Source organism: Lates calcarifer, linkage group LG6 (assembly GCF_001640805.2).
Source record: "Lates calcarifer isolate ASB-BC8 linkage group LG6, TLL_Latcal_v3, whole genome shotgun sequence".
In the NCBI taxonomy this organism is placed as follows: domain Eukaryota; kingdom Metazoa; phylum Chordata; class Actinopteri; family Centropomidae; genus Lates; species Lates calcarifer.
In genome coordinates, this window is record NC_066838.1 from 18,426,984 (window position 1) to 18,453,967 (window position 26,984).

Consider the following 26,984-nt stretch of genomic DNA (forward strand, 5'->3'; position numbering starts at 1 on the left):
CACTGAGGCTACACAAAAGACCTAATGATCTTAAATACAGTAACTTTGCATCACTATATCCGTCTCTTCTATAACTGTCCAGTCCTGTAATTCTCTTTACAGCCCCTCTTCCTTAGTCCAGGACATTTCAAAACTTCCTGTCAGCGTCCTTAAACCCATAATAGATGTGTGTATCTTCCCCATGTCTGGGACACGTGATTGATTGTCCCTGAAACACAGCACCACCTAATCTTGAAGAGCAGATAAAGCTAATTAGGGGAAAGAGACATCAATCACGGCTCCGGGGCTTGTTATGTATTGTACATACCAAGAGTGGCATCTCAGTCTCTGGGTGTGTTTGAAAGCTTGAGTCAGTCATACACACATAGCTATTATTATGAGTTATGTCAGGAGGAATGTCTCAGGCAAGAACTGTATTGATTGTTTCCTTGATAGTACTGGGACTAACCAGCTATTATCGTTTTCACCAGGCAAAGAGTGAGGGACTAAAATTAGTGCAGAAATCGTAGAAATCAGTCTCTTTTGTTGGAATGACCCATGACAGTATAACTCATCTAAGAGAACAGAAAACTGGCGAGCATCTCTGTTTTGGATGTGCAACATGCATTAATACAGCTGTCACAGAGACACTCACACCCTTTCCGATGATTACAGCAGGTCCAGAGGTTCACTGAACTCTGAGCAGGGGCAGCAGGTCACTTTATAGCTTAAAGTAGAACTGATTAAAAAAAATCACCTTAACTCATTTGTATATCAAGTTCTTATACTTTAATCACCTAAAATGTCCTTGCTATTGATGAGAATTTGGTGCACTTTCCCTTGTTCTCTTGTACAAGACACTACTGTTGTCGCTGAGGAGAGCCAGAATTTTAGGGTGCAGGGCTGCATTCACCCTGTAGGTGGAAGTGTAACTCTTTTAATTTCACAAACTTCTGTTCAACTCTGTAGTCTACAAGACTTTACAGATAAATTTAAGGCCATAATAATTGTTTTATTTCATAGATCAAAAAGTACATGATAATTTCTTTTATTAGCCATCATAAAATGTGCATGCCTCAAAACTGGTGCATGCTGATGGATGACGCTCAGGTTGAGTTCATGAGCAAGGTGTGAAGAGGTATGTACTGTAAATAGGCATGGATATTTGCTATGTGACATGTCCCGACAAGAATGGATTATTGGATTATATACTTTAACAACTTCACAGAGGAATAATGTTCAGTATAAGAGCTGGTGCGTAACAAGTTTGTCCAAGTGAAGTCAACAAACAATATTCCTCTTAATAAATACAATTAGCCAATATTCACAAAACCACAGAGGCATTTATATATATATATATATATATCTTTTACTAAAATACTTTGCAGTTTATGAATCTAGCATAAAAAATATGATACATCCATCAATAATGTGTCTGATTACAGGGATATAAAAATACACAATATAGAGTAATATTAAATTAGTTTTAAAGTACTTCAGAGACAAAAACAAAAACAGCAGTGCAGGGTAAAAGAAAAAAAAAGACAACATTGTTTAGGCACTGTTATGGAAACTCTTACGAAACAATTTCTCTTGCTTTCACAATAGTCATCAAGTTACACTTCATCTGATAACAGGATGATACAGTATGAGCAGAATACTAGGATAAATATATAAAAAAGATGACAGAAGCTAGAGTTTGGTGTTTTTATCTTTCTGGTTAAGATAATCAATGCAATGGCAACAAATTTCTTTCTTCTAGTATCAGAAATATCTTTGTATCTCCATGTGTATTATTTTAGATTCAAATTTCAACAGATTTTTGAGAATAAGGAATGCGTTTTGAGAGGGTTTTCTCATCCAGAGAAATTAATGACATGGTTACCTGCAGTTCAAGAGCAGAAAAAAAAAAAGAAATGACAAGGTTTTCATGCAATCGCAGTGAAAACAGAAACTGACACATTGTAGAGAGTTTCATTCCACTACCCTTACAGCAAAGTTTTAGTATTCATTTCAGCTGGACAAAAGTAAGGTTAACTACTCAAACCAATTGTGACAGACAGTGGTATATCTTGTGACATAAAAAATAGTGTTAAATAGTGATATGAAAAGTCCTCGTGAGCTGTGTTAAGGTCCATAATGGCCATTGATCCAGCTCTGCGCTGTTAGAGTGAGTTGGCTGTGATGAAGACATAGATCTTGGCCTGGAAAGTGGTAAACGTCCCCTGTCTCCAAAGTTTCATCTCTACAGTGATGAGGAAATCCCTTGGAAACTCAACCTGCCGCTGTAAGTACACGGCGCCCGTGTAGGCGTTCAGCTTCCTGGTGCTGAAGTAGCTCTCCTCATTGCCCTGCGTGATGGTGACGATGACATTGTCTCCGGAGTAGGCGGGGGAGGGTCCGATGCGGAAGATCTGAGCGGGGATGACGATGTTGGACTGGAAGCTGAGGTAGTAGTAGGTGATTCTCAGAGGAGAGTTTTGACACTCCAGGTAGTTGGGACAGCTGATCCGCTCACAGCGCCTGCAAGGGACACAGGGAAGGTCAGAGATATTACACAATAAGAAGACATTGCTTCTACCTCATAACTGAAACACTTAAGATTCAGATATCTCCAAAAACAGTGAGACACTGAACACAGTGAACACTGGTGTGGGTTTTAAACTGATGTCTTAACTTACGTGTCAGACACTTTGCGGTAGTTCGGTGGACAGTTGAGGGAAAGGCAGCGGTACCCTCCTTGGATGTTATAGCAGGTCTCAGCTAGGGAGCAGTTATGGGCCCCTGTGGCACACTCATCGATATCTAAAAGACAGTTAATGCACAAGAGTCTACTGCCTGGTTTACTGCCCGGAGAGGAGGAAACGCATGTTAGTCACAGGACGATTGAACTTTGACGGGAAAGGCTCGTCACTGAAACATGTAGGACAAAATCTAGTCCTTGTGGGGAACAGAGCTGCTCGAGTAAAAAATTCTAATTAGTGAGACAAGATTTTTTAGGCCAATAAAGTTTTATAGACTGTGTAATTACTGAGCCACTGTAAAAGTACCAATTATATTTATCTGAGCATAACCATTACTATACTCTGTGTGGAGTTAAATGGGTGCAGAGCCATTTTAAAAATCTATTTCAGAGCAGAACTCAGTGAGGAGGGGAGGAGGGGGAGTATACCTCTGCAAGAGCGTCCGTTTGGAGACATGGTGTAGCCATATTCAGGACAAGCACACTGGTAACTGCCAGGCACATTCACACACTTGTAGGTGCAGAGGTGGCCGATGCTCTGGGAACATTCATCGATGTCTGGGGCAACAGGGAGGAAGTAAATCATGTGAAACTGATTCATAAACTTGTCCAAACATAAGCGTGGTATAAATATGGTTGCCTGTGATGTGTAATAGAGCGTACCGCACCTTCACAGGTGTGCCCATCCTCCCTGAGGTAGTAGCCCTGTCTGCAGTAGCACTGGTAGGAACCATAGATGTTGGCACACTCCTGACTGCAAGGGCTGGCCAAACACTCATTCACATCTGGAGATTAGAGGTTAGAGCTCATTACTGTCACAATTCACTTGATCAAAGGATTTTCAATGGTTTTAACCTAACATATAAACAAGATGTTGTTATTAAGCCAATTATGTTTTTACTGGTTCGCGCTTGAAGGCATGGCATGATATACAGCATAATACAGTAATACCTCTAACAACCTTCACTCTTCAGCACTGTGCTGTACAGTGGCCAGCTTTAATATCAGCTCAGTCTAGGAACTTGCACTATTCACACACACACACACACACACACACACACACACACACAAGCCTGGCTCACTAACAAACACACACACACACTGGCATATTTTCATGCGCAAATTCACAAAAAAATACGACATGCATCAACATGCTCACATGGATGCACACACGCACACATCCATGCAGGCAGATATTAACACACAAACACACACACACACACACACCTTCACAGCTCTTTCCATCGCCAGATAAGCGGAAACCAGAGGTACATGAGCATTCGTAGGAGCCTGGGGTGTTCTCACAGGTCTGAGCACACAGACGGCTCGGGTAGCGCCAACACTCGTTCACATCTGAGAGGAAGAAGCAGTGTCATTATACCTCTGTTGGTGTGTATTGCATTTGTGAGTTTGCATCCATGTGTGCAAGTGCACATGTGTAGCCAAGCGTGCACAGGTTTGCCCACGACATGTACGTGTGCATGCCGGCGCATGTTTGTGTGCACGTTGACGAGAGTGTGATGTGAGGGGACCAGCTGCCTGCTGATAGTCTAAACACTTGAGCAGAGTCCATTATTATGAGAGTCACAACACAGTGAATCACAAACAGAGGGAGCAGCAGTAGCAGCAGCAGGGGCAAGACTGAGATCTCTGCAGCAGGAGACGTGATCGGTAGCCCAGTGGCTCCTGCAGGAGCCAGCAGCAAGGGCTGAGAAACAGCAGCAGCTCTCCCACCGCAGAATAATAAATAGGAGCGGCAGACGAAGAGGAAGGGTGGCTGTACATTAAGAGTGAAAAAGTGATGAAGGGGCGAAAAGGAAGGGGAGGAGAGAACAGAATGAGTAGAGGAGGAAGGAAGAGCAGGATAAAGAAAGTACATAAAAATCTCCAGTTTCTTTCTTCTAAAACTTGGCAAGTTTACTTCTGATGATGATGTGTGTGATCGCCAACATACCTACACACATCCTCCTGAATGAGTCATACTGATAGCCTGTGCGACATTCACAACGATAGGAACCAGGCAGATTGTGGCACAGCTGTCCCTCTCCACATCGATGCAGGCCACTCTGACACTCGTCCACATCTGAAAGACACACATGAATGGTAAACAGAAGGAGAAATCAATAAAACGACGATGATAACATTCAGCTGCCAACATTTTTCTGTTGGCAGACTTGAATAACATCAGTAATGGATGTAATAATGTTGATATCAGTTCTCAGTTTTTTGATTTCCTACATAGTATTATATTAGTTATTCTTATCTAGGAGCATGAGCAAAATAAACTCAAACCTCTCTTGCCTTCATCACATCTGCTTCTGACAATGTCCTTAAGTCTGTATGTAAAAACTGATTACATGTTCCTTATGTGTAGTAAATAACAAATTCTTACCGATACAGCGGGAGCCATCAGGACTGGCATGATAGCCACGGCTGCATATTATCTTCCTCTGGCACATGTAGGATCCTGCTGTGTTGATGCAGTTAAATCCTGGGCTACATGGCGGGGCCAAAGCACCACACTCATCAATGTCTGGTACAGAGAGAGAGAGGTAGTGAGATAAAGGTGAAGAAAGATAGAAAAGGATCCAAGGACCCAAAGGCACAAAGGCAGGGCACGAGAGACCAGAGGGCAGCTCTTTTGCCACACATATCAAAGCAAACACACATCACACAGTCGCATTCCCGTGGACAACTTTGTTGTGTGTGTGTGTGTGTGTGTGTGTGGTGTGTGTGTGTGTGTGTGTGTGTATCTGACATTTTCTCCATTTTCTCATTTCTCGGAGCATTTCTTTTACACTCCTTTTACAGTGGTGTTGGTTGCCTAGACATGCCCCAGTTCCTGCCCCTGGGGGCTAATTCCACAGCATCAGTTTGTACTAGAGGAGGACAGAGGATCGGCTTTTATCCACCCCTCTGCAGCCCCTAACAGCAACCTCTCTGATCTCCTGTCTGTGTGGCATTTAACCCCTCTGTCGCTGAAGCACTGCTGATTCACCTGCATGGCGTACGACCAATGCGTCGACAAAGACTATGATTCACCTGTGGGGAAATTTTATTCTTTGCGTGCTTGTCCTGGTTCACTCATCTGTGTTTGGGAACAAGATAGGGAATCTCTAAAAACAAAAATAATACTGACTGTAATGCAAAACACAGCTGTTTTGTGCTTTATGAGTTTGTTTAGCCTCATTACTTGTGTGTCTGAGTCTGTGAGTTCATAGCCCTTGAATGTTTGTAGTTTTGTGATTACCAGTGTTTGTCTTTCTTTCCTATCTGCTGTGTGTGTATATGTTGATCTAGGTTGTGAGTTGTTGCATACAGCTACCCTTACAGTGATGAAGTAAGTTGTGAAATTAATTTAATTGAATTACAGACCATGAAACGATGGCACTACATACTCATTGACATTCTTTTAATATTACAAACAATGAGTTTATTTCCTCTATCAGCACAGTTTCAGTGAGGAAACATCAGGATCTCAGTGCCTTGCCCAAAACTGGGAAACATTCCTATAATGGACATTAATTATTAAATAATGATCTCAGCAAGTGAGTGGTTTTCCTTACCCTTACAGTTGCCCTGTTCATCCTGGCTAAAGCCTGCAGGACAGCGAGGTCTGGGGTTGCACCTGAACGAGCCCTCAGTATTCACACACTCAAAGCCGAGCCCGCAGTTATGGCTCCCCTGCACACACTCATTGATATCTGCGAGTAGAAGATAAATAAATGAGCTGATGAGGACCAAAGAAGTGACTGACTGCAAATAAAGCACAAATCAAACGTTATTAGTTTCAGTTCGAATAATCTACTACACTGTGCATGCTGCAGGATGCATACATGTAATGCCACATTTCACCACAGGATGGCACTGTGGTTAAATGGCAGATTGAACAGCTACTCACTTTTTCAGCTTTTCATCTATCGTAGATACTAGAGGTTAATCAAGAGTAAAAAAAAATGTTTTTACAACTTATGAATATTATCTATGTTAACCACTGTAGTTACTACTGAATGGCCTGAATGACAGTTCATTATTTCAACTAGATCAATACATCTAATCAGTCAAACCAGCACAAGGCGCATGCAGTGGTCCTCCTGCAGTGTGTGTGGGTGAACATTCCAGTATATTACCCCAGAGTCCTCTAACACCTGCCTGCTAAGGGATTTACCTCCTGTCAATCAGCCTTCCACATCTGCCATAGTATGAACCAAAGCTGCAGGGAAATCACAGTCTCTAAAGAACACAAGTGGTGCATATGTGTGTGTGTGCATAATGCATGAGTATCTTATGTTTTCAAGCAGGTTTGCAGGATCTCAGCGCTGTAATTGTGGTACAGAGGCCTAAACTAGTTCTGGCAGGGAGCCCTGCGGATAAAGGGTAGGTCTCTAAACGGCAGATAGTGATTGAGCATCTTGCTCCTGACACAAGCCTGGTGGGGTCAGCAAGAGCTCAATGAGCCTGACGCTGAGGAGACAGAGGGAGAGACAAGCCAGGAGCAGGATAAATGTGTGAGAGATTGGCAGTGACCTCCCAGTGAAGGCGATGAGCTCAAGGAACCTAGAAAGGTCAAGGAGTTCACTTACTGTATGTGAGAATTTAATCCCTTGGACCCTTGGCTGTTTTTTCCCCCCGATTTTATTCCGTTGTTCACAGGTTTATGACAGTGACTCTTTACCTAAGTTTTTTTCTTTAAAAAAATGCATATGAATGAAATATGAATCAATACATTACAATGTAAGTGTTCCAGGGATTCTGCTGATTGAGTAAATCATAAAAGGCAAATTGATATTGATTTTGTAATTTGTAATATTTTTTTTGTTTTTGTTAGAGTTATACTAACTTTATACTAACAAGTCAGTGCCAGGTCCCAATGCAGGATAATTAAAACGGACCCCGCCCATCACAATGTATCATAAACCAAAATTCTGCACAGGCACATTTGCATATTTTTGAAAAAAATAAAATCATCCATTAATTCTTATCTAAACTTGTGAGTCAATATACTATATGCCTGCATAATGTGAAACTGTTATGTTATTGTAACAGTTGTTATTAGGTGTACGAATGACATCAGGGACACTATGTAGCAGCTGATCTAGCTCACAGAGTATAAATACTTTCTGTTCACCATTTAACTGTATTTACTCCATGTATACTGTATTGAACCGATTAAAATTGTGTCGGCCCTAGACCTTTGCAGGCTGCAATGCAGCTGCATCACCTGCATATATGGTAGTTACGTACCTGCTGTAGGCTATAACTGAGCCCCTTTTATCACCTAATATTATTTATATTTTGGCAAATCTGCATGCTGTATTTACTACCAGTGATTCTTGTTTGTTGTTTTTACTGTAACTTTGAATGTACAGGGAGGATTGTTATTTAAGGACCTTCTATTAATGGAAAAATTAGGTTGCAAGTTGGAGGAGTATGTGTATGACTTCTATGCATTCTTGTTTGACTGACTTATGACCAAAGAAGTGGTCCGAGTGTGTTTTCTAACATACTCTACAGCAGCAAGTATTGATGCAAGATTGCACACAGAATTCCTGAGTCATTGTGTTTAGACAGGGGAGAACAATTCATTTTTTCCCCATGTGGTGACTTTGTTTAATTTGTGAGAGAAGGCAAAAGGAGAGTTTCATTACAGTCTTTTAGTAAGCCATGAATAGGGAATAGGTAACACAGCATAAAGATCCTTTTTTTTTCTCTCTTACCACTTATGCCACTGGCCTGAAGTGGCAGCTGTTTGGAGGCTAAACATACTTTCTTGTTAAATGCTCATTTTGCCTGATTGAACATTCTTTAAGCTCACAAGGAGATGCAGATTAGCAGTCTCCCTGGCTGAGCTAACAGAACCCCATCTGCAGTGGCAATCTCATTTTAGGGGTGTGTGTGTGTGGGGGTGCCTCTTCCTGAATACCGCTGCTGCTGCTGCTGCTGCTGCTGCTTTATGAATGAGACCTCAGCACGGGAACAATTTATGGTGCATGGAAATAATGAGACGAATTGGGAGGTTTACTATTGCATCTGAAAGTTGGGCAACACCCACAAAACCAAGCCAGGAAGCTCTTCACACTGAGAGTTAAGAGCAAGCAAATACCTATAATAGCTCTCTGGAGTCATATTTCTTATTAATCCCTCTTGACTGTGTGCTCACATGTGAAATTATATAATCACTGGATGTGAAAAATTAAAAATGGAAAAAAAATTCTCATTTTCAATACTTGCTCTCAAGGGTAGTAAAAGTGATTGTTTGCTTTAACAATGAGCTTTCCTTACATTGTGAACATGCAGTAATACAAATGCTCTCCTGCTGGTATTTACAACATATTCACTGTGGCTGGAAGTGAATACTTTGATGCTGCTTAACACTGATAAGGCGTGGTGTACCTTCACAAATGTCGTTGTTGATCTGGTATCCCGGGGGACAGGTGATCAGTCTCTGACAGCCATAACTCCCCACAGTATTCACGCAGCGCTCATTCAACTGGCAGGCATGCATGGACAAACACTCATTTATGTCTGAAACAAGAAAAGACAAATGTGTCAGTGACAGGAAGGAGAATTAATAGGGAGAAGTGCATAGATAAAAGATGCTGGATGAATGGGTTATAGAAAAAGCAGACGAGGAGATGTACAAAATATACCGTCAGCTGAGCCGGGGTGTGTGTATAACAGATTGAAGAGACAGGTCAGACTCTCTTCGGGGAGAGAGATTAGGGGCAAGGCCATTGGGTGTAAAGCCACACAATGAGAAATTTGTCACCACGCTGAGCTGCTCTCTGTGTCACTGCCACAGTTTGCTGCTGTCAGGCAGGAGACAGACCAGTGCTTATGGTTTAACTTAAAGATATATATCCCCAGTGAGACAGCTTAGACACATAGAGCAGTAGTTGATCAGCCTCATGATAACACATACATCCCACCACCACCATTCTGAGTGGCATGACAATAAAGAGTATATATGGTATGCAGTTGGTGAGATATATCATGAAAATGCATGGATAATCCCTCTGGTAGAAACTCAGTTTAGGAGCAAGATGAAAAGAAGTCCCTATTTATGGTTTTTTTTTTTTTTTTTTTGGTCTGCATCACAGTGTGTTGCTGAGAGTGAAGGGGATTAGGGCTGTATCTCCTCTGCAAATCTAGAGGCACTGATGAGAGAAAGAGACAAATCAGTGGCAGACAGTCTTGCCAAGAAACTCTCCTCAACTGGAACAAAACCTCTGTGACTGGTAAAAGAATACTGAAATGAGGGCTGAAATTGCAAGCCCCTATTCAGGTCATGCCATTGTACATAACTTTCACATGCTACCCTTGTGTAATGTTAGGACTGTCTTCTGCATTATAACTACCCCCTAACCTTCACAGGAGCGTCCATCAGCCCTAAGGGAGAATCCTGGGTAGCAGGAGCACTGTGGCCTTCCACCCACCGGGGTGCACTGTTGTTCACAGGGGCCGTTTCCTGCAAAAAAATAAATAAAGAAAGAAAAATACAGTATAGCGAGGTCAAATTCAATATACTATGCTACAGCTCCACGCAACAGTACATAGGGTGAAACAGAAGAGAACTTTGTGGTTTCTGCGTGGGAGACAGAACACTATTTACTGTATTGCCGTTTGCTCATTTCCTTTTTCCAGGTTGATCCCTGACCTGGTCATATTGTATTTCCTACTTTTGGCCCACAGTGTGGTGGCCCTCCACCCTGGTGTCATGGAAACCAAACAAGAGAAACAAAATGCGACCGTGAACAGATCACGATATGGAAAACTCGTGAGAATGAGCGGCTGATGCTGAAAACAAAATAACCTTTGATACCGCCTCACCGCTTGTGTTTGACATTTGCAGCACAATTACATTTCATCAAGAGGGTGAGTTTGAAATAATAACATGTCAATCTATGGCAGCTTGTGCTGGCTTCTCCTCTAAACATATTCAGCTACATCTAGATGCATGCTCCTGTCTGATTAAGCTGTAAAGGATGGATGAAAGTGCTGGTAGAGAGCTGTCAGCCCTGCAGCTGTTTCTAACCTTCACAGGGGTGGACTGGGACAGTGGGCTGGGAGGGAGGTGGAAGGGACAAGGTGGGCTCCACCGCTGCTCTGCCATCCTCCTTCAGTCTATTCTCCTCATCCACCGCCTCTGCAGAAACACAAATAATCTCATCACATGAGCAGATGAATTACAGTGTAATTCAGAACTCCGCCTCACCATCTACTGCGGTCTTAGTTAGAGACTTAGATGTTGTGAAATTCCTGTGTCTTCATCCAGTGATATAAGGCTCATAGCTACAGATGAAAGTTGTAATAGCAGTGAAGGTGAGACAGGAAAAAACATTGCCTGCAGACAAACACTTGGTTTTATTAGTGAGCCCCATCCCATCACTGTAATTTGCTGAGAAGCTCTGACATTAGTATCCTGTTCAGACAAGCTTGTGTTGGTGAAAGCCACTGTTGATTTAAGTCTGTTACACTGTAGAAAAGTCACACCGCTTTACCTGAAAACACACCTGAGGTGTACATCTGAGCAAACCTTCAGTTTTTAGTTTGTGCAAAGAATGACAGAGATGTGATTAGTTGGGCATTGCTGTCAATCCAGGAAAGGGATGTTAGTATGTGATTAGAATAACTATTATTAGGCAGTATCAGGCCTTGCAGACAGGAAGGAACTCAAAGAGACCAGGAAAATAATACACTGCGAATGTGAAGACAAATTACGACAAATGAGGTCTTCCTGACAGGAATGCAGACTGTAAATCACATTTCAAAGAGCAAATGGCACAGAGAGTCACTTTTCCTGCTGGAATCTCTTGAAATATCTGCCAGCGTGGCGCAATAAAAAAAACAAACAAGATTGGTGGTCTTTGCGTTACCTTTTGCACAAGTGACGCCATCCTCTTGGAGCATGTATCCGGGGAAGCACTCGCACCGGAAGGAGCCAGGCGTGTTGACACATATGTGGTGGCAGATGTTGCCCTCATATTTCAGGCACTCATCTATGTCCTCCACCTCAACAGGACCCTCCACTGCGTTCTCCCCATCCCTCTCTTCGCCAATGGAGAAGGCCTCTTTAGGGTACGGGCTGTCAGATACTGCAGCACATGTAGAGAATGGCTTGATGTTCTCACAGGCAATAAAACTGCATGAAAAGCTTTAAATAGTTTTATCAGTTTCCATGAAGGAAAATTCTGTTTACATATAATAATTACAGGGAAGGCTTCAATGATAAGGAGGATTTCTTGTTTGTTTTTCTTACAGTGTTTATTTTTACAGAGATAAGTGCAAAGCATCAACCACTGCCACATACCACATCTTTCATATCCTAAACAAGTTTGCAATGCCCTTCCCTTGATGAGCCCTTACAAATATACACATGCAGCCTGCCATGATGCACAAGATCTTTTGATACAAGTGACAATAGAAGTAGTGTTATGATTGGTGACTTTCTTTTTTGCGTTGTATTCGTCTCACTAAAACATGTCTTGCTGTATTTCTTTTGTTTCATATACAGCAATGTTTAATCCTATGAGGGATGGGAGGGATGGGAAGGGAAGTGTTTGACTAAGTAACCATAAAAGTACTAAATCACCCATGACTACATGGCTGACCAATCTTCCAAAACGGCTACAACTGGAATTTAACATGATCCCTGTTTTTCACCTCATAGCAACCAGCACTTCTAACAAACAAGGTGGTTTACTGAAACAGAAGTGAATGCAACTGCAGGCAGGCATTAGATTTCTTAGAGTTATAGTAGAGGGGTGAACTGGGCTGTTAGACTTTGTTCTTAAGACCCACGAGGTGCACTATTTTTCAGGGATCTTACTACAATGTTTCCTTTTAACAGCTGTTATAAAAAAAATTAATTGTCTTTGGTTTAAATCAGTACTTTTTTCCCTGGCAGTGCACCAGTGTGTATTACACTCCCCTGCCTCCACCCAACATCCCCTCCCTTGGCATGAGACATGCAATTCAAGGTTGTATATTTGTGTGTGCAAATGGCTGTTGACAATACCTTTTTTTGGTGGCAAAGTGGAGTCGAGGGCGGGCCTCTCTCTGACAGTGTGCCAGCTGTCTTGATTCCCAGCCATCCCCTCCTCCCCCTTGCAGCAGTTTAGAAAGATGTGTCTGCAGTGGTAGCCCAGGTACTGGTGGGCTTCGCAGCGATGCCCCTCATTGCGGAACTGCAACCCCAGTGAACAGCAGCCACAGCACTCCTGCAGGCCACACAGTCAGTCTTAACATGTGCAGTCATGGATCATGATACGTCTATAGAGAGGCTGCTGTATCTGAAAAAACTAGACACAGTGATCCATACTGTACACACTTGTTTTTTTGTTGCTCTGTCAAATGGTCCCTCACTTTGATCCAGACTCAAATATCTCAGCAACTACTGGATGAATTGCCATGAAATTCATGTTCCATTCATGTTTCCCTCAGGATGAATGATAATAACTTTAGGTATCCGATGACTCATTTACCTACTTAATGCTTATTAGCAAATGTTAGCATGCTAACACACAACACTGAAATGGAGAATATGCTAAACATTACTTGCTACACATCCACATTATCATTGTCACTGTGAACATATTAGCATGTCTGTGCTGGAATGCTCAAAGCATCGCTGTGTCTAAACAGCCTCAGAGAACCATGACATGGCTGTAGATTTGTAATCTTTTTGAATTCAGCTTTGATAGTTTATAGTCTTAATATAGGGCAACTGTATCCTCGCTCACAGCCTCTCACTCTGTTTCCCCGTAGCTCTCAGCAAGATCCCCACTTAGAGTGCATGGGGCATGGCGAAACATAAAACTGAAGTAATGGCCACTCTGATGTAGCGTGGTTGTAGATGGCATAATGTTACTAAATCTACAGGGGTCCCACAGAAAGGTGGTGAAAGCCAATATTTAACAGCTGTACCGCAGCATAAAGTCGATAGTGGCCCCATGCTGCTCAGGGGCCTGTGAGTAGGTGAGTGAGTATCCTTCAGCACACAGGTCAGATGGCAAATGAGTGGATTTGGAGTCAGGACGAGCACCATAGAGTTACACAGTCACCGTGACTTGACTCTCACCAACTGTGGTGAAATTACTCCTGTCTGCCACTGCTACTGTTTTACCACATCAATTATCAGTCCGTGTTTCACCAATTTCACAGAGGCCAAACAATTGACATCTGACATTTCCAATGGCTGAGGTCTGCTTTGAAGTTAGTAAAGCTTTAGGACTGTGGGAATCTTGAGTTGTAATTAGGCTTAAATCATTTTGTCTAAATTAAATAAGGTAATTAAATAACAGGGAATTGGCACCGCAGCAGTAACCCTCAAAGGAGATATCTAGAATAAAGTTGCTAAAACACTACAGAGAGACTCTTGCTGGCTACAGACTAATACCCCCTACACATGTTTTCAATTCTATGGTGACTAATGTAGTTTTCAATGGCTAATTTGGGCTGTATTAGGCATAAATTTGAAATTTACAATGCCATTAAGCTTGACTGTGAACCCAGCGAACTGTGTTTGCCCTTTTGCCGTGGTATCTTGTCACGGATACTTGCCTTGTAGGAATCGATCCCACATTTATCGCTGGCATCCTCTTCACACATACTTCCTGCTCTGGCTGCATTAATTCCAGCCAAGCACCGTCTTTCTCTCAGGGAACCGAGGCAGCACTGTTGTTGGGCAGTCCTGGCAGAGAGGAGGATACATTAGAGAGGAGTGAAGAAGTATTTGGACTGCAGCTGTGGCCCTACAGCAACGTGTGGGCTGACTATTCTTCCCACGAGTGCTGCTACAGAGCTGACTGAACAGTGTTTTCAAGGTTCTATGAATTAAATTAGAGCGAAAAATTTAAATCGAAATGTTAATCATTTACCAGTCAAATCTCTGAGGACCATTCAGCGTTTACAAAGAAAAGTTTAACTTAAATGTGATTAGTCTTGCAAGAAAAGACCTCATAATAACAAAATATGAACTTTTTTTGTCGTTATGTCTTTAGCACATTTTTGATAACATCACTGTACTAATACATCTTCAAATTCACCTTATTATTAAGTCTACTGAAGAGACTAACTGAGATGATTTACAGTGTGCTTGATTAAATTATATGAATTACGACCAATGATGTGAATGGGCGTTTAATAATGGCCTTACCAGCAGATGGAGTGCCTATCTTTCGTGGGTGGCTCCATGTTGTTACAGTGACCATTAGCTGAAGCCCATTTCTCTCCTGTCTCACAGCAGGTCTTTACCAGCTCCTTGACAGACACTGTAATGAAACACAAACACTCAAATCCAGATTTATCCCACTCAGCACTGCAGCCGGTGTTTCAGAGGAGTCACATGGAATGACCATTACAATGTGAATTCAGCTGGAACAGGATGGTGAACGCATATCATCACAGAGTCCCATCATTGAGATGCTGTAAAATCTGGTTGCAGGATATTATAAAGGATACATTAAGTGCAACTGGATCTCATCTTTCGTGGAACGCTCATCTCATAGAAACAGACTTAGAGCTGGTTTTGGTGACTGCATGCTGAGAATAGCAAGTACGATCTGTGTTTTTCTTTTCAGACTCCTTGACTCTGCTCTCACTTTCACTGGCAGGGAGAAAGTATGAAACCCAAGACTCTATAAAATTACCTTCAGAGTAAAATTGTCCATTATTGTTACATCCTGGCTAATCAGAGCTGGAGCAGAGTGAAAGAGTAACACATTAGCACTTCATTTCGAACTGGGTCAGGGAGCAGACAGAGCAAAAACACATCATGCAGTTTACGTGGAAAATATATATGTGTTCCTTCAATAACAGGGCAGTGCATTCCAGCTTTGATTTGTGGCTCCTGCACCACTGTAAAAGACACAACTCATGACATCCATGACTTCCCAGTGAGTCACACCACACAGGACAAAATATTCTTCAATCTGGATCCAAAAACACAATTTTGTTTTTGGCAATGGAAATGTTAACTGTGTGTTAACTGTTTTAAGTGTAACTTAACCAGTCTAATCAGAACCAGATTTAACCCACTTCAATTTACTGGACAATGTTAAGTTAAAATTGTTGTTCATGTATTATTTAAGTGATGACACTGGCAGTCACTGGATTAATGATTACTTATTACGTTAAAATACTTAAATTTGGTGTTTCCAGCTGTAGCAGTGATGCAAAATGAAGGAAAAAACAGAAAAGTAGACAGAAAAGAATATAAATGATAACAAGACTAAGAATCTACAGCCATGCTAGCAGCGGTGCTTTGAGCTAAATGCTAATGTCAGAATGCTAACAAGCTCACAACAACAATTTTATCATATGTTTAGCAGGAAATGTTGACCTTGTTTATCAACAATTTGTGTGTTAGCTTGCAAACCGTTGCAAATTACAACTGAGGATGGGAATGTCATTAGTTTTTGTGGTTATTTGGTCATAAACCAAAGTATTTGGCATGCTAAACTTTTAAACCAATGACGGCACTAGATAAAAAGTTTATGGGACCATGGAAGTTATTAGAGTTCATCCTGTAGGGGAAATTGATGTGTCCATTCAGTAGCTGTGGAGATATTCTCCTCAAGTGACAACCTCACGGTAGCACTGGAAGGAAAGGTGCGAGATCACTAAAGTCATTAGACTTCATCCTCTAGGGACCATGAATGTCTGTGCTAAATTTCAAGTCAATCCTTCTCATAGTTTTCTAGACATTTCAGTCTGGACTAAAGTGACTGAAAACCAACCAATGGACCAACTGACACAACCATCCCTAGAGCCACGCCGCTAACAATACGGACAACCTTCTAAAAGCTTTAATTGGTCTCTCTTAGCATGGGCTGTTCCACTGTATGCCTTAAATAAGGGCAGAGGTCACATTCAGAGGAAAAACTAAGCAGAAATCTTATTGGAATTCTAAAATAGATGAAGCTCAGATTAGAGAATGTCTAAGAGCACCCAAGGTCATGCTCGTACTTTAACTTCCACATTCATTTTATTGTTGTTGAGACACCTCTCCTTGACTTACCTATACATACCAAGAGCAATGCAATTACTCAGAACAGAGCAAGTGATGGCTGCAGTGTGCATAATTTAAAGGTTTGGAAATAAGAAAATCTAAACCTTGAAAGGCACAATGACTCTTTGGTACATAACTACAGTATCTGTGCCAGCCATGCGGTTACACAAGTCTCTTTGAACTTGAGTGAATGTATATTAAAAGACAGAGAGCACAATTACTCATACTCTTTTGCTTCCTATTCATTTTCTCCAGGTGGAATCAGTTCACTTGTGATGTAGATTACACAGATTTGCTCCATGTTTCCATCCAGAATGTGGGATGTATACAGAGTTAAAGTACATACGGTTCATACCTGTGTTTACAAAGGATTTAGTGGATGAAATGCCTTCGGAGGAAGACTATGTTTTCCACAAATTTAAACTGAAAACAATGATAAACCATTTCACCCAGGTTATATCTGAGTCTAACCAGGTCTCTTCCTGTCTCTCTGACAGAGTCTCTCTCTCTCTCTGACTTCTAATTAGGCCGATATAGCAACTTGTTCCATTCAGCAGTGCAATAATTACTTAAGTTGATTTATTGTGCTTGCACAGTGGAGATCTAAAATACACACTTGAAAGGTGGCTGAGGAGCCTCTCTCTGTTCCAGACTTGTCATTATATGTGTCCATTAGACTAACATTAACTCCAGATGCTTTGCTCTTGTCCAAATTCAAAACCGGTGACATCGCACCCTCTAAAAATATGAAGCTAGAATAACAACCAAAAAGGGCAACTCTCAACATGTCTGGAGGTGTCATGAAGCAGCGTGCTGCCACTAATCAAGGCTCATGTGTCTTTTCTTTTGTGGATTTGGCAGTGATTTACAATACAGGTGGGCTGGAGAGAACAGGACCAACAACGTGAATAACAGCGCACTCCAAGGGTCCCCCACATGTAAACTCATGTGGTTGAACACATTAGATGATTGATGCTGAAAGCTTTAAAGAATGTGGGCACTTGTGTATATTTGTGTGTGTGTGTGTGTGAGTGTGTGCCTGTGTGTGTTTGCTTGTGCGGGATGGGGTGACACAATGTTCTTCTCACCTTCGACATGAGTACTTGCAGAGATATCGTGTCTTCTGAAACACATAATCACTGTCCAAGAACAGCTGGCTGTGACATAACAGGGAGGGCTCTCCTGCTATCACCATGACTTCATTTCCAGAAGGGCCAATTCAGGTTTCAATTATTGGCAACTTTTGTCTTAATCTCCCTGAAATTCTAAGCCAACATTCGTGTGATCCACATTTTCTGTTGTCTTAACTGGGGCTATGGTAAGTAATGCAAACCTCCAGGGCTTGCCTCAGTCTTTGATGGTAACCTCCAGTCCAATTACACCTCTTTGTGGTTAGATAACCTGGATGAAACACACACTATTAGTGCACTGAATTATTGTGAGTTCCTTTCCTAAAGATGCTGCACATGTCTTTGACACACCCAAACATGCACGCCCTCACGTTGAAGTTTCTGCTGTGCCACATCTGCATCAGAGACTGTTTTTGCATATTAAACTGGTTTAAGTGTATTCCACTGCACGCCTCTGACCAACTATTCTCCATAGTCCTGTAATTTGAACCTGTTTCCCATTGCCTTATTACTCTTTATATATTCCAAGGTTTGTTCATACACCAGAACACAGGAAATTTGCTCAGTGCTTTGCCAGAGGAAGTCCATTTAAATCCAGATTTTGGACCTGAAAATAACACTGAGGAATAATATTACCTAATTGGTGGTTTTTCAAGTTTCATGTGTCCCATTAGAAGTAACTATTTTCTGCATTTGAAATCATTAGCATAAATATTTCACAAGAAAGGTTTATTGTATCTCATATTTAGAGGCGAAAACATGAACGACTGCTTGTACTGTAACTCTGAAAACATCTGTACACAGCTGCACTTTTTCTGTATGCTAATAACAGAAATGTAGATGAGTGAGAGAGGCAAATCTATTATTGTGTTACAATTTATCACCAATCTCCTCTCTACTTAAACTGTGGGTGTCTTTTTATGGGTGGTTTCCTGCATCTGGAGCAGATGTTTTTTTATTTATAAGTGCGGGTGACATGCGGATCAGGCGGTTTTTCAGTAAGGACGCACTGCGGATGGGAGATATGCCAAATTTCCTGGAAGTGACCTGGAAGGCACCCGAGATTAACTAGAGTGAGCTGTGTTCTTCAAACTGATCTCCGCAGTAGTGGTGCAGTAGGAGTGAACTCTCACATGGCCCTAGCTCTGGAATTCACCCTCCTTTTCATCCTAAGGAAAATTATACATCTGTTAAGCTCAATACCATATGCAGCATGTTGTGACAGTGCTGTTGACAAAAACAAGTGTTTGTGATGATAATTATGCTTCAGCCATGTGTTCTATCAACTTATCCCTGTTGTGCATTCTTCTATTTTTGTCCTACATTACAGTTGGTGTTTTGGTAAAGTAGGAAGGGAAGTTGTGTAGAGGAGCCTGTGTAGAGGTGTGCTTCAGATGAGGTGATTACTAGGAAGATTGGGAAACCAGCAGCCTCATGGGAGACGGGTAATCACACCGGCTCATGAGGGAGCAGTGAGTAGCGTCTGGCAATCAAGCCACAACAGTGGTTTCATTCATCACATGGGTATTATGCCGCTCACAGGTACAACCCCCAAGAAATCCTATGCCAGGTCCATAGCCCGGCATCAGAAAGCCTAAACAATCCCATCCCCCTTCTGAGCACACACTGCGTCTGGTTGGAAAGAGAGGAGGGCAAATGAGAGGGAGTTATTGACTGAAAGAAAAAAACATTTATCTTGGGCTGTGTTCTACAGCAAAGGCAACCCATTTATACTTAGTGAAAAATGGTTGCGTGCTTGTTATTCAGGCTGTCTCCGTTCCTCTCCAAATAACTTTGGCATACTCAGCTGATAGCATTGATAACAGGCATTAGTCAAGACCCTTATCAGCTGGGGTTTTCCTGTCTGTGCTTTGGAGATCTTCACTTTGTCCCAATGACCCTAACCAATGAACCATCACAGTGTCATTCCATCCTAAAGACTGAGTTGCCAAACCAGTTAGTTCAAGCTTCTTATCCCTGGAAAAAAATCCATCCTTCTCAAACTCTCTACCATGAAGTTATAATTTAAAACTGAAAGGCTGGGCTTCATCCTAATGCATTTATGGACAGTGTGGAAAACGTTTGAGGATGTCTGTCAAAGCAAATGTCTGTTTTTTTCTGAGTAAATAAAAGAGTTTCTATACTAGCTTGCAGACATCCATGTTTTGCCCAGACTTTACCTAAATAGTCTGTAGTCTTCCTTAACAAAATGTGTCCTGGCAAACAGCAACAAACAGCTAGTTTGTAACCTATAGTCTCCAACTTTATGATGGTAAATTAACTTGACAGGTATCTCTGAAGTTCACTCCCACGGAAACACCTCACATATGCATTCAGCATATGTTATACATACCTATGTAGGCCAGGTGCTGAAAGGAAAGAAAAGTCCTGACACGTCTCAACAAAACATATTGCGTTGTAAAGTAGGTTAACTACACACCCCCAGATTTGTGGTTTGCCGGACAAAACACCATCAATGAGGAAATGCTCTCAGAACCCTGAACCTCTTTCTTTAGTAATTCAGTCACTGAAGTGGTTATGAGGATGAAATGACAAGGCTAATACATTTCACTCATTCATAATTTAGTTCACTTACATCTTAGGAAATAAAGTGAGACTTCCTTGTGCCAAAGGGCTATAAAGCACTGGGAAATTATGACCTAATCAGGTTTTCCTTGGCAGGAAGTTTATTAATCATTAACACTTATGGGACTGCATAAAATCACATTATTCATTCAAGTTTATGCAACACAAATTTGGATTGTTACATGGCACTGTGTGAGATTAAGATTATGGGGCAAGATTTTCTAGATTTATTACAGAGTGTGACTTCACATTTTGGAATAAGACATGGTGTATTCTCTCATACTTTCCTGTGAAGTGTAACTCATCTTTTAGACACCCTGGTAATCGCTTCATCATCTGCTCTCTATCCCAGTGCCTGCAGCAGATTGGCCTATATGCCACGACATGGGCTGATCTGTTTGAGAGCATGCTGATAATCACATGAAGGATTTAGGCTGGAGGTACAACTCCAGAACTCAGGATTGATCAGATATATTAGAAGCATAACAATGTAAATATGGCACCATGGCTGGTATTACTTGCTATTTACACACCTCTAGAGAAATAGATATAGCATTCTCTCAACTTGAATGCATGAAAATTAATACACGCTAAGTATAGCTCTTTTCTCCTCTGAGTAAGGTAGATAAATGCTATCTAGGGAAAACAGACTTTCCAGACAGACAATTGTTTTTCCTGGACCACTGCCAGCTTGAATAGAGTGATTATGAATTCCTTCTCAAAAGACAGGATGTGAGAGAAGAAAATGTAGATGTCTTCTGAAAAAAAAAAAAACAGCCTAACATTGCCATTACTGGCCTGTAAATCATCAGATTGTGACATATCTTGATGTATGGGCTGAAAGATTCAAAACATTTCATATGTCAGATTTATTTTACATTCAGCTGCTTTCAGTCATTTTTTTCAACAAGAGGAGTTAGGATACTGATCATAAAAGGTCAAGTTTGTGTAAAACTAAAAAAAAAAAATATGCAAACTTACCTTCTGTGTCTCCCTTCACATCCTGGGATTGATAGGTGTGCAGTGTCTGGGGCTGTCTCTGAGGCTCCTCACCATCCTCCCTCATCCTGACTGGGGCTCTGTTGGTGGGACTGAGATGGACTGTGGCACTTAACGTCTGCCTGTGTTCCTCCAAGACTCTTTCTTGTTCCTTATGACCGGCAGAAAGGGGGCCTCCATTACTCGCCACGCGACTGCCTTGAGTGTGCTTGTGAAGGCCAACGTGCCTGCCTGCTTTGTTGGCATGGACAGTATACGCTGTGTCTTTTAAAGTGCCCTGTACCACTCTGTTTCTGTTATGTCTAATGGTCCTTTCTCCAATTTCCTGTTGTGGCCTGTGGTTCACTGTGGTAACTCTCTGTGTGGTTGTGGTTGTCAGCGACGTTGATGTCTCACTCTGAGCCCCCATAGTGGTGGGATCAATGTTATGTGTGACCTCATCCCTGCCGCTTCTCGCTGGTTTTGGGCTTTTTTGTGTTTCTCTCAGCTCATGTCTCCTGTCATCATGGGAGCTGAAGGAAGTGGAGCTTGACTCTGGGTAAGCTGGTGGTAATGTAGTAGATTCCAGCGGTTGGGCCAGATCTTGGATTGTGGAGGATGTTGGCTCTGCCAGCGTATAGTCATAATCCTCTGTGCCAAAACTAGGTGGGTCCTGCTTATACAGTGGTAGAGTGTTTCCCACTGCCAGTTTGGAAAATGGTTCTACAGAGCTCGTTTGTTGGCTGTGGTGACGGCCGCTAATGTCTCTCAAAGGGTTGTTGTTTTCAATAGTTGTTACCCACGTGGGCTTATTGGCACTACGAAGGTCACAGCCAGGGATGGGAGAACACATTAACCTTCCACCTTCATTTGGACAGTGGCAGACCTGGCACTGGTCAATCTGAAAGGAGTGTCCTGCCTCGTATTTCTTGCTGCCATGGGTGCAGCCAATTCGCCCACATTGCGGGCATCCATCTGCAGGTTGTAAAATTTCAATGCAGTTGGGGGGAATTTCAGGACATGGAATAAAACGGCAGCTTATCTTCCCTCCTCCCTGGGGACAGGAGCACTCAGTACTTCCGAAATCCACAAAGTAAGATTCCCCCTCTGGGACTTTCCCCTTCTGGAAGCCTGCTTGGACGCAGTCGTAGTACTGGTAACCCTCACAGGTGCAGCCCCTCTGCACACAGGTGGGGCAGCAGGCACCCTTCTCTAAAACTGTGTCGATACAGTCCTGCAGAACAGGACAGTCCACACCTGTGCAGTCTTTCTGGCTTAGACAGATGTCCATGCACAGAATCATCCAACATAAAAACAACATGATTGCCTTCTGAATGTTCATTTTGCATAAAAAAGGTTAAAAAAAATGAAGTATTCCTTATTAGTTGTTGAGAAAGCTTCTCTTCAGGCTAGATTTTATTCCACATGTGAAATATTTTTGTATCTTTTAGCCTGTGAAAGTAAACAGTGGTTAATGATATATTTACAGCAGAAAAGTTGTCTGGCATTCAGCTTGATAACAATCTGCGTCTTTATTATTTTTGGTTTGTTTTCACAATTATTATCAAAAACACATGCTTTAACTTAATAACCTGTCTGCTTAAATTTGACCACCTGCCAAATGTACATTTTTCCATGCCTACTCTTCTGGCACCACAGAGGATGAAAGCTGTGATTTATATTTGATTGAGAGTGGAAATTTGGCCAAAAGTAAGTCTGACTGAGGGAAATATGTACAATAATAACCCAACCAAAAAAAAAAAAAAAAAAAAAAGTCGGTTGCTGAAAAAAACAACGATGAAATAACAAACCCTCCCTTCTATGACAATGTTATACTTTGTCTACAAAAACAGTGTGTCGATTGTGTTGTGCAGAGAACTGCTAATATTGGTTATCAATCTGCAGCATGTGCATTCTCGTAAAATTGTCTGCTTCCCTGGAATATGGTGGGGATGTTGTGTAAATACCATACAGTCATCTGAGTCCTGTTGTTGATATCTGCCTACAATAGCTGGTGGAGCATAAACTGTTTCAGCAAACTGTGCTTGTGCAGAGATAACATACAACTGATGCTGTATAAACTAACAGAAGCACTATCATAAATAAATCTGACATATTATAATGTGTAAAATAATATTAAGTACAGATATGAATGCATCTGATGAGACTGCTGGAGCTTTTCTTTATGTGTCACACTGGACAGAGATAGAGTGGCAGCACAAAGAATGTGACAGGCTTGATCCTGTGTGTAAGTGATGTGACTTCAAATCAGAGAGCATATTGAAAACCAGATGTTTTCTATTTTACTTTTCCTGTTTTCCCTCACCACTTGCATTTGTGCCAATCGCGAGAGACTTAGGTGACATTTCATGCTAAAAAGGCTGGTTCAAAATTAGAGATTAACTCAAAATTGCTCTGCATGACAAAAAACCTGCCAAAATGTTCCTAACCAGTTTTAGTGGTGCTCTTTCCACAGCCCCCTTTGTTATCACATTCTCTCAGTAAATGCTCTAAACTCCATGTCCTTGGAGTAGATTCCCACCAAAAGAGGAGCAGCTGTTTTCAGATAACCTTTTCTTCAGTAGAAACAGTTGAGTTCTTGGAAGTATGAGGATCCTGCCACAACATACAGTATCTACAGGTATGACTTATAACTCTAGTTACAAGGCCTAACAGTGCGCTTAAATTCGGAAATCGATTTCCAGCCTATTTTCTGAACAACACATGGAGTGCATCTATTTAAAAGTAATGAAAATAAAGTCAAGACATCACCAAAACAGTCCAGTGGTCATCAAAACAAATGTAACATCTGTAGCTCTGTCTTCCCTCATAAGTCAGGCAAAGCCACAGAACAGCACAAAGTGCAGCGCAGCTCCTTTTAGAGAATCAATGATGTCTTTGTGTGCTGCGGGTACAAAATCATTTTACCAGATCTTGCAGTCTTTTTCTGCTATGGTGCTTTAACAGTGTTGAACTCAGCCCCAAAGCACCACAAACCCAAACTCTCTGTGTTTGTCTGTAACAGTCACAGCAAGTGAAAGGGAAAACTGAACACAGAAAAAGTAAAGGGCACTAGGTGATAAGGAAATCTGATGGAATGAACATGGAACTCATCTGGCTGCACCTTTTAGAACCTCGATAGGGTTGTTTACTGTGAATGAAAAATTGTCTGTTAGGGTTGTTTGTTTCAGCTATCAGTTAGTTCAACCAAAGGGAAAACAACAACAACAACAAAAACAGACCTTTATCCTTTTTTTGCGCACTGTGACACGCGCATAAACACGTGCACGCACTGTTTTCCCGAACCTACTAATACCTCAGCCCGCGAGCAAACAGGCTGAAACGTCAATCCTTAAATATTGCATTGACAGGCAATGAATTATGGAAAGACTCGCTTATTTATGGAAAACTGTTTGAAACTAAAGTGCACGCATGTAAACTGAGCACTTCAGCATTAAATCATTTGTGATGATTAAACCACTGAATTATTTCTCAGGGTGCTGAACAAGACTCAGACTTTTCAGATGCGACTTCTACATGTAAACTTTCGTTTCGTATGGACACATATTAAACATATATATCTACGTATCAAGCGCTCATTTCATCCCAAAGGTTGTCACGACACGACAAGAAACACCAGATCCAATGTACCTCTCAAATAAATTATGTCCAGGATTAAAATAATCCAGATCACAGAGCGAATAATCTAAATATGTGTCTCTATGATCCCATGAGCCGCAGAATGGAAATCAAAATTCTTAGTGTATTAAATTCTGCAGTGGCATCGAGAGTTTTTATTCATTAAAAAAAATCATGTTGCCTACCTTGCGTCTCTGATCTCTCAGTGCTGGTGTTCTCCTGAAGAAAACTCGTGCATGAAGTTTATGTCCTGGCTCTGACTTGGGAGGCTGGGAGCGCCCTGGCTCTTTTTTTTTTTTTTTTTTTTTTTTTTTTTTTTTGAGTGGGGGAGGGCGGGACAAACTTACATAGAATTAGTTTTCAACACTTTCGAAATAACTTCTGTTCCTTTTTCTGCTTTATAATTATCCAAAGGACGAGAAATGACTTAAACTGCACTGACGTCAGTGGAAAATCACAGTTGTCAGTATGTGTAAAAGTATAAAGATATATTATCATTCCAAAATAAATGAATACATAAAAATAATAACACCTCTAGTCATATTGTCTTTTAAGAATATTACAAAAGCATAAAAATCACAATATTTCCCCCTTTTTGTTGTTTGCATTTGTACATGTTGCTTGTTCACAGTTATTACTGTTTAACCTCAGTATATTTACAGCTACACAGCTTCCAATTAGGAGCCAAATTATTGACTGATTTGCTGTTTACTCCCAGAGATGCCAACAAGCCACACTGATAAACCAAGCTCATACAAGCATCATTAGGCATCACATGATATCTGTGATCTTTGTTAACAGAGACTTTTGGTTTGGTTTAATTGTATTACAGTTGCACTTACTGAATCCTGATGTACTACACAACAGGTACAGCACAAGTGTCTCCTCTGAACAGACTATGGTGAATTTTATCTATTCAAAATCTCTATTTCTTATCTATCGACACTGAGATGCTTGCGAGAATAAATGTGGACAAAAGCTGCCTCAGCGGATGAATAGACTGATCAGACAGACACAAGGGGCACTGGGGACTTTGTTTCAGGGGTCTCCCTTGACTAATCAATGACAGAGATGAGTCAGTGGCCGCATTATTAGCTCTCTCTGCTTGTTATAAGCAAATGCAGGCACAGCTGCATAAGTCACACGCTGTGAAGACCCCCCAGGTTCTCTTAAATTCTTGTCCTGATTAAATGAAATGTTTATCTCTGTCTAACAGGCCAACTATCCTCTGAGTGTTGTGTACATCTGCTAAAATGTGAACTGTATACCATAGCGATAACTGTATTGATTCTTTTGTCTCAATGACGTTATACCCCTACAGGAAGCACATGTATGACGCAAGTTCACTGAACACAAGTTCAACTTGTATTTGACCCATTCATATGATCATTAATAACCTGGACACGTGAGCTAAGTGACCATGGAGCTGGCTAATCCCAAGGGAAGCTGTTGTCAGTCTTCTGTGCAGCCCTGCCGTGCTATGGAGCCTAAAACGTAACCAAGCAACACCCATCAGCTGCTGACCCTCAGAGTGGTATGCAAGTAAGATCACCATCAAAGGAATTAAAATCTGACACCAGCCATGTTGTAAAAATGACAAAGATTACATAACGCACATTACCCGTGGCCACCTGCAGCCTGTCGCAATACACTGGACTATTCTGGCAATTACCACTTCAGAAGTACTTTATCCTTTGTGTAATTTCAACAATTATATTTGCTGCTCTCAGTTGTGAATTGTGTACTTTCAACAAACTCTACATGAAAATAAATCATTCTCTGTAATAAAACTCTGCGGTTGAACACAAATGAATCCCTAAATGTTTCTTGCCTTTATAGGTTTAGAACATTTGAGGCCCTCCTGACTCCAGAGAGATGTCCTCATGTTGCAAGCAGAGACCAAATGACCTGCTCCCCC

At 41.5% G+C, this 26,984-nt stretch overlaps 1 protein-coding gene across 1 annotated transcript; it reads right to left on the reverse strand.

Annotated features, from left to right (window-relative positions):
* Window positions 1-753: 753 nt before the first annotated feature.
* LOC108900199 (fibulin-2) lies at window positions 754-25,348 on the reverse strand. Its single transcript, XM_018701120.2, has 17 exons — window positions 25,252-25,348; window positions 21,431-22,879; window positions 14,880-14,994; window positions 14,285-14,414; window positions 12,741-12,942; window positions 11,599-11,817; window positions 10,758-10,868; window positions 10,089-10,190; window positions 9,116-9,247; window positions 6,289-6,426; window positions 5,115-5,255; window positions 4,677-4,805; window positions 3,950-4,075; window positions 3,391-3,507; window positions 3,152-3,280; window positions 2,661-2,784; window positions 754-2,502 (listed from the first exon to the last, which is right to left on the reverse strand). Exons 2-17 carry the CDS (start codon window positions 22,767-22,769, stop codon window positions 2,145-2,147), a joined length of 3,612 nt encoding a protein of 1,203 aa, XP_018556636.1. The 5' UTR covers window positions 22,770-22,879; window positions 25,252-25,348; the 3' UTR covers window positions 754-2,144.
* Window positions 25,349-26,984: the final 1,636 nt, after the last annotated feature.